The 13,778-nt window shown below is 38.1% G+C and overlaps 2 protein-coding genes across 29 annotated transcripts in view; one reads left to right on the forward strand and one right to left on the reverse strand.

Annotated features, from left to right (window-relative positions):
- CCDC66 (coiled-coil domain containing 66) overlaps positions 1–10,765 on the forward strand; it is a 58,603-nt gene extending 47,838 nt beyond the window's left edge. For 17 of the 23 annotated variants that reach the window (XM_033210163.1, XM_033210165.1, XM_033210179.1 and 14 more), the window contains 8 exons: positions 1,743–1,904; positions 3,627–3,771; positions 4,416–4,568; positions 5,770–6,263; positions 6,821–6,861; positions 7,929–8,185; positions 8,471–8,595; positions 10,485–10,765. In XM_033210163.1, the coding sequence (XP_033066054.1) occupies positions 1,743–1,904; positions 3,627–3,771; positions 4,416–4,568; positions 5,770–6,263; positions 6,821–6,861; positions 7,929–8,185; positions 8,471–8,595; positions 10,485–10,571 (1,464 nt within the window). In that variant the 3' untranslated portion in view covers positions 10,572–10,765. The remainder of the gene's footprint in view (positions 1–1,742; positions 1,905–3,626; positions 3,772–4,415; positions 4,569–5,769; positions 6,264–6,820; positions 6,862–7,928; positions 8,186–8,470; positions 8,596–10,484) is intronic. The other 6 variants (XM_033210167.1, XM_033210170.1, XM_033210164.1 and 3 more) reach the window with 1 other exon arrangement.
- Positions 10,766–11,828: 1,063 nt separating this feature from the next.
- TASOR (transcription activation suppressor) overlaps positions 11,829–13,778 on the reverse strand; it is a 62,086-nt gene continuing 60,136 nt past the window's right edge. For 4 of the 6 annotated variants that reach the window (XM_033210157.1, XM_033210158.1, XM_033210160.1 and 1 more), the window contains 2 exons: positions 13,447–13,611; positions 11,829–12,537 (listed from right to left, as the gene is read on the reverse strand). In XM_033210157.1, the coding sequence (XP_033066048.1) occupies positions 12,050–12,537; positions 13,447–13,611 (653 nt within the window). In that variant the 3' untranslated portion in view covers positions 11,829–12,049. Of the gene's footprint in view, positions 12,815–13,446; positions 13,612–13,778 lie in introns of all 6 variants that reach the window. The other 2 variants (XM_033210162.1, XM_033210161.1) reach the window with 1 other exon arrangement.

Raw genomic sequence — 13,778 nt, forward strand, 5'->3', positions numbered from 1 at the left:
ATCCCTGCATCCCTGGTATGAAACCCACTTGATCATGGTGGATTATCTTTTTGATATGTTGTTAGACTCAGCTAGTATTTTGTTAAGGATTTTAGCATCTGTGTTCATCAAAGATAGCGGTCTGTAGTTTTCTTCTTTGGGTGCGTCCTTTCCTGGTTTTGGTATTAGGGTGATGCTGGCTTCATAGAATGAATTAGGGAGTGTTCCTTCTTTCTCCATCTTGTGGAATAGTATCAAAAGGATTGGTACCAATTCTTTGAATGTCTGGTAGAATTCTGCTGTGAATCCATCTGGTCCTGGACTTTTTTTTGTTGGTAATTTTTTAATTACCATTTCAGTCTCACTGCTTGCTATTGGTCTGTTCAGAGTATCTAATTATTTCTGATTTAAGCTAGGATGGTTGTATTTTTCCAGGACTTTTATCCGTTTCGTCTACGTTTTCTATTTTACGTGTGTAAAGGTGTTCATAGTAGCCTTGAATGATCTTTTGTATTTCAGTGGTGTCAGTAATATCTCCTGTTTCGTTTCTTAGTGAGGTTATTTGGATTTTCTCTGTTCTTTTCTTGGTTAATCTTGCTAATGATCTATCCATTTTATTTATCTTTTCAAATAACCAGCTTTTTGTTTCATTTGTCTTTTGTATTTTTTTGTTTCAGTTTCATTTAGTTCTGGGAATGGTGGCAGTGGGTTGGGTGGGTAAGTAGGTTTTCAAGCCACTGGGCAGCAAACATGGGCAATGGCAGTAGTAGTAGTGGGACAACCCTCTGGGATCCAAGCAGTCAGCAGTGGTTTTGGCAGTGGCTATGATGGGCTGCGTGGGCCAGTCCTCAGACTTGCTGGTGGCATATGTGGGTGGGTGCCAGCTGTGATGGTAATGGCAGGTTGATTGGGCCCAGACTCTGGGAGGAGTGCTCAGGTGCCAATGGTGGTGTCCTGGGCAGGGCAATCCCCAGATCCCTGGAGCATGTGCTTGGTTACTGGTGGAGATGAAGCAAGGCTGGGCAGACCTGCCCCTAGGTTCCCAAGGTGTTGTGTGCAGGTGCTGGCTGTTGTAGGCAGGGGTGGGATGATTTCCAGGCCACCAGCAGAATGCTTAGGTTGGGGCAGTAGCAGCTGCATTGTAGCTCTGCTACTAGGGAGGGTGGGTTTGCTTTCAGTGAGTTGCTCTTGCAGATGGTGAATGTCAGTGGGTCTCTAGGGATGTGGAGATGCAGGGGCTGTAGGGCCCCGGGGCAAGATGCAGGTCCGCTAGGAGCTGGGCTCTCAAAATAGTGCAATGCTACAGTTCCTTAGGTCTTGGGTGTTTGTGGGACCTAGTGTGAGCTCCCTCTTGAGCAGTGCTTTCCTGTGCTCTCCAGGTAATGCCTTGTTAGTCTTGAGACCCACAAGGGTCAAGGGGCTATTTGGTGATTAGGATTGTAGGAGACCTTGGTGGGAATGTGGATTGCTGGGGATTGCTCACTTTCCTTTTCCTCCAATTAGGCAGCCTCTGTAGACTCCTAGCCAATCCTGTCAAGACAGGCTGCTTTGCTTCCTTCCTTGCTTTTGATGCTTCCTGTCATTTTGAATTCCACTATTCACTGTTAGATCTACGTGAAGTATGATTGTCTACTCATTATTCTGGTTCCCCTCTGTGGAAGAGGTGAGCACTGAATGTATCTAGTCAGCCATCTTGCTTGAAGTCCCTCCTGCTTCACAGATTTTTATTTTTGACAATGATTTATGTGATTGCTTATGACTAGAAAGCCATCACTGCCCAGGTAGAAGAAAAGCGCAGGAAGAAACAACTGGAGGAAGAGCAAAGAAAGAAGGAAGAACAAGAAGAGGAGCTTCGCTTAGCACAGGAACGTGAAGAGATGCAGAAACAGTATGAAGAAGACATACTTAAGCAAAAACAAAAGGAAGTAGGTATTTACATTCTAATTGTAACTTTGATTTTTGATTTTGTTTTTGAGACAAGGTCTCACTCTTCTGCTCAGGTTGGAGTACAGTGGTGCAATCATAGCTCACTGCAGTCTTGACCTCTGGGCACAAGTTGTCCTTCCACCTTGGTCTCCTCAGTAGCAGGGACTACAGGCACGGTAGTACCACCACATTTGGCTGATTTTTTTGTTGGTGTGTGGAGGAGACAGGGTCTCACTATGTTGCCTAGGCTGGTCTTAAGCTCTTGGGCTCAAGTGATCCTTCCACCTCAGCCTCCTAAAGTATTGGTATTACAGGTGTGAGCTACCACGTTTGGCCTCCTAATTGTAACATTTTAGAATAAAAATGGATGTATTTTTAAATGAAAAATAACCAGAAGTTCAACATTTCTGTTATTTTGAAATTGTGAAGCTATGTATGGACATGTCAGACCTTCACATGAAGTTACGAAAGAGGGAAGCTTGAGAAAGTTTCATTATTTCACATGATAATAGTTCTCAAATGTTATATTGGTTTGGCTTTTTCTGTAGAGGAGGTCACAGCACGAAGCAGGTGTTACTTGTGTGCTTCATTTTTATCTACTCCTAGTTTCTTTGCTTCATTTCTAAGCAATTATTATTATATTAATAATTATTCTAGGTATGTTAAGAGAAATGATTGACACTTATGAACAGGAACATACATTTGCAGAATAATTGGCTGGGATTGATGATACAATTTGTGACTGTCCTAGAGATCTCTATGTTAAATGACCTTTTTTTGAGGCAGAGTCTCGCTCAGTCACCCAGGCTGGAGTGCAGTGGTGTGACCTCGGCTCACTGCAAGCTCCGCCTCCTGGGTTTACGCCATTCTCCTGCCTCAGCCTCCCAAGTAGCTGGGACTACAGGCGCCCGCTGCCACGCCCGGCTAATTTTTTGCATTTTTAGTAGAGACGGGGGTTTCACCGTGTTAGCCAGGATGGTCTCGATCTCCTGACCTCGTGATCCACACACCTCGGCCTCCCAGAGTGCTGGGATTACAGGCGTGAGCCACTGCACCTGGCCTAAATTATGGCCTTTTAAAAAAGTAGATACTAGGAGACAACATAGGTATGCATACATACCTATCTTGTCTGCACCACTAGGAGAACCCTAAGTGGTGCAGACAAGATAGGTATGTATGGTGGTGGTACCATATTTGAGCTAACCTAACATTTTTACTCCTTTGCTAAAGTTTTAAAATGTAGAGCACTTTAAACGTTTTCTTGCCTTTTACTGCAGTTTTCCCACTTGGCAACCTTCACTCCAAAACTGGCTAGTAAAGGGACACATGGTCTGGGTTCCAGTTTCATTGAGTTACCCCTATGTAACATGAGGAAATCAGTAAAGTATCATTTGAACCGCAAGGTCATAAACCTTGTGTTTACCTTTTAAAATCTATTTTTAAATGTAATAGAACAGTTTTTAAAACTTTGAAAATTTTCAGTATAAATTTGAAATGGGTAAAAAGAGTTACCATATTTGTGATTGAATACAGCTGTAGAAAAAGATGTTAAAATGTAAGCTCCAGAAGGGCAGGAACTTTGTCTTGACTGTTCTACTTAGCCTTAGTATGTAAACAAGTGCCTGACACATATGAGAAGCTTAGAAAATACTTACTGAGAGGAAATAGTCAAGTCTTTGTATGTTTAATAGTTGTATTTAATAACACATCAATATTGACAGGAAATCATGACTGTCAAGACAAATGAGCTATTCCAGACAATGCAGCGAGCGCAGGAACTGGCACAGAGACTAAAACAAGAACAGAGAATCCGAGAATTGGCGCAAAAGGGACATGACACTTCTAGATTGATTAAAAATCTTGGTGGTAAGGGCTTAACCAGAACTTTATTTATAATATTTTTAGAAGATGATTTTAAAGAATTCCTTTTTATCTTTGTTTGGAGAAAAGGACTGATTCTGTTGCCTAGGCTAGAGTGCAGTGGTGCCATCACAGCTCACTGCAACCTTGTATTTTTTGTAGACGTGGAATCTCACTTTGTTGCCTAGGCTGGTCTTGAACTACTGCCTTCAGATGACCCTCCCACCTTGGCCTCCCAAAGTGTTGGGATTACAGGTGTGAGTCATTGCACCCAGCCTAAATGATTGCCTATTTTTAATACCTTTAGTATACCTACTATTTTTGTAGGAATTTCAGACCTTAAACTAGTGTAATTTTATAAATAGGAATGCTTAATTTATGTGGAAAATTACAATAAAAGCAGAAATAATGTTAAAATGTGTTAAATAATGTTAAAATAATAGGTAAAATGTGTACTTTTTGTATCTGTTTTTACAGAGAACAATTACGAAATGATCTCCCTAAATTCAGTAACTGATAGGAATGTGGGTAACTTTTTGTAAGAAAATTTTTATTGCAGTGTTCATTCTGATTAAGTGAAAATTATTGTATTTAGTTGCTGCTATACATACATAATTTTTATTAATATTCCTTAAGTGTTGTTTTATCAGGTAATTTCTCTTTGCCAGTTGATACAATACAAATGGAATATAACGCGTCTACTGACATTTCAAATTCAAGACATGATTCTGATGAAGTCAGTGGTAAAATGAATACATACACGAATTATACGACTTCTAAGAAGGATACTGGTGTGCAAACAGGTATTTGTGTAGAAATTGTGGTTTGATTTAAAATTTACTTAAAGTCATAATTAAAGCAATTAGAATTAAGTTCAATTTAAAAGTTCAAAAATTAATGAAAGGTGAGGTTTTCAGTAAGTTACAAAATAAATAACAGCTTTGTTGAAATATGTCACATACCACAAAATTTACCCTACAGTTTAGTGTTTTTTGGTATTCAGTGGTGCAACCATTACCGCAATCAATTCTAAAACATTTTGATCACTCTAGAAAGAAACACTGTACCCATTACTTGTCACTTTCTATTTCTTTCTTCTTTCTCCTCCAGTTAACGTTCTGTCTCTGAATATTTTTGCCTATTCTGGACATTTCATGTAACTGGAATTAGGCCACATACGGTCTTCTCTGGCTTCTTTCTCTTAGCATGTTTTAAGGTTCATCCATGTTGTAGCATGTGTCAGTACTTCATTCCTGTTTGTCACTGAATAAATATTACATTTATAATACCACATTTTTATTCATGAGTTGAACATTTGGGGTATTTCCACTTTTTGGCTATTATTCTGCTGTGAATATTCATATATAGATTTTTGTGGATGTACATTTTTAGTTTTTTTTTTTTTTTTTTTTTGTATTCTTTAGTAGAGACGGGGTTTCACCGTATTAGCCAGGATGGTCTCGATCTCCTGACCTCGTGATCCGCCCGTCTCGGCCTCCCAAAGTGCTGGGATTACAGGCTTGAGCCACCGTGCCCGGCCCATTTTTAGTTCTTTTGAGAGAAGAGTAGAATTGCTGAGTCATGAGTAACAGGTACTGTATGTTTAGCATTTTGAAGAACCACCAAACTCTTCTCCAAAGCAGTGGTATATTCCCACCATCAGTGCATGTGGGTTCTGATTCTCTATATTCTTGCCAAACCCTCGTTACTCTACTGATTGTGAGGTGTTATCTTAGGTGGTTTTGGTTTGCATTTTCCCCAGTGACTGATGATGTTGAGCATCTTTTCATGATTATCAATTCATAGAGATGGAAATTAGAGTGGTGGTTGCCAGTGGTTGGGAGTATGAGGGGTTGTTCTTTAATGAGTATAATAGAGTTTTGGTTTTGTTGAAAATTCATAAAAGTCTCAGAGGGCAGTAATTGTTTAATGTTTTGGGGAAAGTTATTTAAAATTGAAAATTTTGTTTACAATTTTTAAAAATCATTTGAAACTTTTTTTTAGATGACTTAAATATAGGAATATTCACCAATGCAGAATCACATTGTGGATCATTAATGGAGAGGGACATCACAAATTGTTCATCTCCTGAGATTTCGGCAGAACTTATCGGACAGTTTAGCACCAAGAAAAACAAGCAAGAACTAACTCAGGATAAAGGAGCCAGCTTAGAAAAAGAAAACAATCGGTATAATGACCAGTGTAATCAGTTCACAGGAATAGAGAAACAAACAAAACACATGAAGAAATATCCTAAAAGGCCTGATTGGAATATAAATAAGCCACCTAAAAGGTATATTCCAGCATCAGAAAAGTACCCTAAACAGCTTCAAAAGCAAAGAGAAGAAAAAAAAGTAAGGAGGCAGATGGAATTGCTTCATTTGGTAGACAAAAATAATCCTGGGCACCTCTCTCAAAACAGAGGCATTTCACCAGAAATTTTCCATTCATCTCATCAAGAAACTGAGTCAAAGTTCAGGTGGCATCTAGTCAAAAAGGTAAAGCTCTTCCATCTTAGAAGATGTGTTGGTATTTCTAGATTTAAAATAGTTTCTCACATGTATGCTTTGGTAAGGCTGTTCTGATCTGTTTCAGTTTACATTAGGGATCAGCAAACTATATCCCATGGGCAAATCCAGGCTGCTACCCGTTTTTGTAAAATTTTATACGAACATAGTCAACTCATTCTTTTATCAATTGTCTATGGCTGACTTCACACAACAGACTAGCAACAGAAACAATATGGCCCACAAAGCTGAAAAGGTTTTCTTATCGAGTCCTTTACATTTAACACAACTTCTATAGATGAATGCTATGTGTTCAAAATACCCCTTTAAAACCCTTGTTTATAGTCCATATAGACAGAGGTCAGTTTGGGAGATTAGGAACTACTGGATTAGTTTGACCCTGGAAAAATACTGAATCTGTCTATTGCTCAGTCGGTACCTGTTATTCAAATATTACCCTCAGATTATTTCAATAAATAGCTCTAAAAATATTTGTGGGGACATGTGAAAATGCTATATATTCCTTTCTGCATTTATCCATCTTTTAGGAAGAAGAGCCTCTGAATATTAATTCATTCAGCAAGGAAAGGTATGTATGCATCAGATTAATTCTGCAGCTACTTAGTGCTGTGTGGGACAAAAAAGGGATTCAAGATCTGGACGGCATGAGGCATATAGGTATATGTAGAGAACAGTCAGAAAGGGTGTGGCTTCCAGGTGAAGGTTAGAGGATTAAGGGATAGGGTGGCACTTTAGCTGGAGCTTGAAGGCCTGTGTTGGACTGGGCCTAGGCAGGAATGTAGATAACATTTACTTTTATCTCTAGACTTAACTAAGTGATTTTGATATTCCAGGTATGTCACTAGCAGAATAGGCATTCTGCTTTGGGAGGAGGGATGGCGGGGGGCGGTGAATGGGAAGAAATGACTGATAAGGACAATGAGAAATTCAGTCAGTGAGAGATTTAGAAATTAGAATATTCTTTGTGCATGAACCAGCTGGTTTAGTTGTCTCAGAATGGGGCTTAAAAACAAGTTTCGTTCAGATGGTGAGTACATTATTATATGGTGAATTATCTAAGTAGAAAACAGTAGGCTCAGATTAACCAAGCCAGCAGTGTTCCTCAGGATCTAGTAATTAAATTTCTCCCTTGTGCTACAGTACACATACCATAGCTAGTGCTAGTAAAAACACAAATTAATACCATTCTTTTCCCGTTTTATGGAACGGTATTATAGAGCTCAGGCTTCTATGCATATATTCCCAAAGGTGTTATAGGTACATTTAGAATAAAGTGAAATGGGCCAGGCATGTGGCTCACGCTTGTAATTCCAGCACTTTGGGAGGCCGAGGCAGGTGGATCACCTGAGGTCAGGAGTTTAACATGGTGAACTCCTGTCTCTACTAAAAATACAAAAACTAGCTGGGCACAGTGGCGTGCGTGTGTAATCCCAGCTACGTGGGAAGCCGAGACAGGACAGTTGCTTGAACCCAGGAGGCAGAAGTTGCAGTGAGTTCAGATCACACCACTGCACTCCAGCCTGGGCAACAGAGCGAGACTTCGTTTCATAAATAAAGTGAAATGTGATCAAAGAGATATACTTAATCTAAATACAGAATTTTTTACTAAGGCTCCTGTTTTTCTTTTTTTAATAGGTCTCCATCACCACCAGTTCCAGCAGTGAAAAACAGAACCCAACAAACTCAAAATACATTACACTTACCACTAAAAAACAGTAGCTATGAGAGAGAGAATTTGATTTCAGGAGGTAATCAAACAGAATTATCACCTGGGATTTCTGAATCATCCCATTTTGTTCCCTATGTTCGAACAAATGAGATCTATTACCTTGATCCCGATGCACCACTGTCTCGGCCTTCAACCCAGGACCTTCAGTACCAAAATTCACAAGGTAAGTAAATATAAGCATTCTAACTGTAAAAATTGAAGACCCATGTAAACCCCCAACTTCAAATTCCAAATTAGTAATTCCTGCACTTAGTTCTAGAAAGTTTCTTACAATGTTTGCTCCTGGAGAGATGAAGGAATTTTCTCTTGAATGTGTCTTAAATTTTGCTTAGTACTTTCCTAGGATACATATTTATTAATGACTCCTTAGACTATTATATAGCACAGGGCTATGTCATTTTACTAATGTAATTGACTGATTTGTTACTTTCATCTGGCTTTATTTTAGACTGTGGCCAAGAACGACAGCTATTTGATTCTGACTGTGTCAGGGATCCACTTCTTAATCCTAACATGGTGAAAAATAGGGATCGACAGCAAGCAATCCTTAAGGGACTTTCAGAACTGAGACAGGTATGAGCTTTTTCAAGTGTAGATGTGTCTGTTCTTTATGTGGCATGGGTGGTTGGGGGAACATGTTGAATGGCTGTTTTAAGTTACTTTGATGCATCCCAGGTTTTTGTGTGTGTGTGTGTTTTTTTTTTTTTTGAGATGGAGTCTCGCTCTGTCGCCCGGGCTGGAGTGCAGTGGCCAGATCTCAGCTCACTGCAAGCTCCGCCTCCCGGGTTTACACCATTCTCCTGCCTCAGCCTCCCGAGTAGCTGGGACTACAGGCGCCCGCCACCTCGCCCGGCTAGTTTTTTTGTATTTTTTAGTAGAGACGGCACCGTGTTAGCCAGGATGGTCTCGATCTCCTGACCTTGTGATCCGCTCGTCTTGGCCTCCCAAAGTGCTGGGATTACAGGCTTGAGCCACCGTGCCCGGCCTCATCCCAGCTTTTAACAAATATTTCAGTTCCTGTATGTTAGACACAAATAAAATGGGACTTTCCTTGGACTTGCTTTTACATTGCCGTCTTTGAGTAGTTCTTTCCAGTACGAAATCATGAGACAGTTCCAAAATTAAGACAAGTTTATTGAGTAAAAAAAATGCATACATTGGAATGGCAAAACATCAATAAGGCTCTAAAACAAAAAATACAGTTACACTTTAACAAATTCTTAGCAATATGTGGCTTTTAAAAAAACTTGACGTGTTGGCAGTGTTTAGAATATTGACGTACATCCCAAATAGTAATAAATTCAGTATGAAATTATACATATAACCTTACTCACCAGACTACTTTTTCTCCCAAACTATTGTGACTTCTCATTATTTTACTCTCTGATTAAAACAGGTTTTACAATCTTTGCTCCATCCCTTGGGCTTTAAAAAGAATGGCTGTAGTTAGCTGTGATTCACTATATACTCTGTACTCAGGGAAGAATAAGCTGTGTTGTTTAAAAGTGCCCTTTTCCATGTCGTCATGTACCAATACCCTCTGCATTTCAAAATGCTGACTCAGATGTTTTCCCTCCACAGAACTAGAAAATTGTCCCCTTTGGTCTATTTACTCATTTGAAGACAAACAGGATTACTAAGAGTTTTACATAAATTACTTCTTTAGAGTGACAAAGTGTTAATTTACTTCTTGCTTAGTGGAGACAAAAATTGTGAGATAAAGATAAAGGAATATGATGTATACATCTACCCACAAATATAGTGCCCAGTGTTATTTCAGCAGGACCCTTCTATTAGCATCTAAGAGGTAAGGTTAGGATAGTCAAGATAAACACTGGATGTTGGCCAGGCGCAGTGTGGCTCAAGCCTGTAATCCCAGCACTTTGGGAGGCTGAGGCAGGTGGATCACGAGGTCAGGAGATCGAGACCATCCTGGCTAACACAGTGAAACCCTGTCTGTCTCTACTAAAAACACAGAAAATTAGCTGGGTGTGGTGGTGGATGCCTGTAGTCCCAGCTTTTTGGGAGGCAGGAGAATGGCATGAACCTGGGAGGCGGAGCTTGCAGTGAGCCGAGATCACACCACTGCACTCCAGCCTGGGCAACACAGCAAGACTCCGTCTCAAAACAAACACTGTATGTATGTTAAGGGAGACTCCTAGTATCTAAGAGCACTTGGGGGTGGATTGGGGGAGAGGGAATGACTTCATTTAACCCCCATAGTTTTGGAGGCTTGATTTTGAAGAAAATTCTCATCCCTACTGATTTTTATGCTAAAAATATAATGTTACAAATGTGATAGCTATATATCCAAATGAAGTGGTCTAGTACAAGCATTTCTGAAAAATTTTTGAATGACAGTTTTATCCTAAGCAATGTTTTCCAAGTGAATAGAATTCTAGTTTAACACAACATTGCAAGTCAGGTGTGCACATTTTACTAACATATCAATGTGATTTCAGGGCCTTCTCCAGAAGCAAAAGGAGTTGGAAAGTAGTCTCCTGCCTTTAGCTGAAAATCAAGAAGATAATTTTGGTTCTTCATTTTAAATGTAGAAAATCAAATCCTTCACATTTGATTTGTGTCTTCCAAATTATAAAATGTGCTCACTGGCTTAACGGTATTTTTCAAATAGCCTAGATTTTATTTTTTTAAATGCTCATTAAAAACTTGTATACTATGTAGTAAAATGCTGTACTTGTTCTGTACAATAAAACAGATACTTTTGTAAAAGCTTAGTAGTTAAAAAAAACATGTTTTTCTGCTCTGTTACCACCTGAGTATCGAAGCCCTATAAAAAAAAAAACACTTTCTACTTACCTTAATATATAGTCTGGCGTTTCTGGGACCTCACAGTGTTCTTTCACACTTTTTATGTAACTTATTAAGTGAAATACCACTCATGCATTTGTTCTAAAGTGCCAAAGTTCTATCTAACTTATTAACACATCTAGACCCATAACTCTATTACTAAAATAACAAATTCAATTTAGGCTTCCGTGGAAATTGTTTTCTTCTCTAAATCCTGAATTGTTTTATTTAAATCCTGCTTTTATGACATTTGTAGAAATTGCAATTTTCAAAAACATTTTTATAAGTTAGCATTAGCAACAAGTTAGTAATTAGTATTAGAGGCAGTAGTTAGGAATAGATGTAGTTAGGAATAGATGTAGGTTTGAAAGCTATCTCCACTGTATCTTTCTAGTATAGCACTAATGTGTTCAACAAATGGTAATTACTACTAAGACCACCTCAAAAATATATTTCCATTATACTTCAATATTGCTAAAACTAATTTAAAAATCAAATTGTTCAATGCCGTTGATAAACAGAAGCCTATCTTTTGAAATATGAAAGTTAATTTCATTAAATCAAGGATTGCACAAGTACTGAAAAGTCATCCAATACTCTCGAAGTTACCGGAATTTTAGCAATAGGCAGTTTTTACATGACTAAGCCTAGAGATAAAAAATGTGTCCTATGTACATAGTTTATTATCTAAATGAAACTGCATTGTTAAATCTTGAGGTATTGAGCCAAAATCCTGTAAATATTAACACTGCTATTACTGGCTTATACCTGTGTAAAAACACTATACAAAAGCCTAAATCAAAATAATTCACTTCAACAAAAGTACTTTTTATCAGGTGACATTAGAGCAAAAGTAGTAAAGCCTTTGCTGTTTACCGTCCTCCTGCACGCATCTGATTTTACACATAAAACAGGCTTCAATTTGAAGCCTAACTACAGGTAACATACAAAAGTAAAACTTAGAAGTGCCAACATGAGATAATTCAAGTACAATATATGTTAAAAATATATATTTATTTCAATTTTTAGATGCTTCAACTGTTACAGACCATCATGATTTAAATAAAAGAAAAAACATTTGAGAAAGAACAAGAACCTTTTTAGAGAAAGAAATATAAATTGTTAATAAACAAAGTCCACAACAATCTATTTTAAAAAAAAAAAGTTACTATAGTTATTTCTCTTGTGAATATGGCCTGGAAGAATCACTTTTCCCTCAACTTAAGGGAGGTGGAGATTTATCTCTATCCAAGCTTTGAGTATAAGCAGATAAGAAGTAATTTTCATTTTCTTGAGACTGACTTGATGAAAGGGCATATGGTGTCCCCAAAAATGTCTGATGAGTGAGAACATTAAAATGACTAAACTGATGGGACATATTTAATTGACTATGATAAACCTGAAAGTTACTGTATGAATCTTGTTCTGTTGAATTGCTGTTCTCTCCTTCAGAGCATACTTTATCAATAGAAGTTCTCTCTTCAGAATCAAGATAAGTCTTATCTTCTAATAAACTGTTTTGCACATCAGGAGACGACTGTAACTCAATTTGAGTATTCTTTTTTTGATCTGTTCCACGTGATCCTTTGGTCTCTTTCTCCCATATTTCTGAATGAAAATTGCTGCATACTTCTATATGTGAGATTTCATCCCCTGAATCCAGAGACATATCCTCTTCATCCTTTTCATCGTTTTCTAAAAGAGCTACATTTAAAAAACAAAAAGTCCTCCTCTATTGAAATACACAGTTTGTTTAAGTTTTAAAATTATACACTACTCACACAATATAACGCGTCAGGGTCTGCAAGTCCACAATCCCTTAAAGCTTGGTCTTCTGCCACAAGTTCACTTAGTCACAACACTCACACTAGATGTGAATGTCCAGATAATCCGATGCTAAAAGCTTCTGCGAAATGTGTTCACGTTTAATGTTGGGAAATCCCAACTCCCAGCTCCAAAGGGGTTAATGTCAAAACAGCATCTAAAGTTATACGGTAATTCAGTATTTGACAAGACAAATATAAAATAAAATTTTTTGACATCTAGCTTCACTGGATTACTAAACTGGTTAGCACTACTGAATGATCATTTCTGCTTTTTTTTCATCCAAAACAAAAGTACATCTTTCATTTTACATAGAACCTGGAACCAAAGCAGAGGCCATCTCACGAAAGACTAAAGCTATGACAGCTCTACTATCTTGCAATTAAATTGCTTTATACATGTGGGGAGGTCTAGTAGCTCAATGCTGAATAGCCATATCTGGTTTCTTACCTTTTTATTAATATAACCCCTTTGCTGACAACAGTAACCAATAATGCTTAAAAACCCTCGAAGAGAAAATGCATACTCCATAGTGTGCATTGTCTACAATATAGATAGAAATGCATAATCTATAATAACTAACAACTTACACTGGCTACAGTATAATAAATGAGCAGATCTTGTGCATGCTAAGTATTAGAATGATAAATGTCTTCAAACACTTTCCCTATGACTGTTTATACTGAGGTGAGTGGTTTCAAAACAGTCATTTCATTATTTGGTAACAGAACAAAACCATTCCTGTTTTACTGTCTGCGTTAAAGAAAATGAAAACCACTGAAAAGTTACCTGACTGGGACTCAAGATTCTCATTAGCACCAAGCTGCGGAAGGTTTTCTTCTGTGATTGAGTTGTGATAGCCCACAAGATTTTTAAAGTTTTGCATGAAGTCTTCAGCAGTTGCAACCACTATTCCATTATCTGTGTAACTGGAAAGCATCTTGATGTTCTTCTCTAAATTAACAAAAAATGTTTCATGTATGAAACCTTTCAAAATGTAGACAGCCCCCAGCCCTCACAAAATCCTTTCCTTCACATTTTCAGAATCAAAGCTTAGCGATACCCACCACAGCCCCATAAAATCCTTTCATTCACATTCCTATATTCGTAATAGAAAGCTT

Source organism: Trachypithecus francoisi, unplaced genomic scaffold, assembly GCF_009764315.1.
Source record: "Trachypithecus francoisi isolate TF-2019V2 unplaced genomic scaffold, Tfra_2.0 Lachesis_group0, whole genome shotgun sequence".
Taxonomy (NCBI): domain Eukaryota; kingdom Metazoa; phylum Chordata; class Mammalia; order Primates; family Cercopithecidae; genus Trachypithecus; species Trachypithecus francoisi.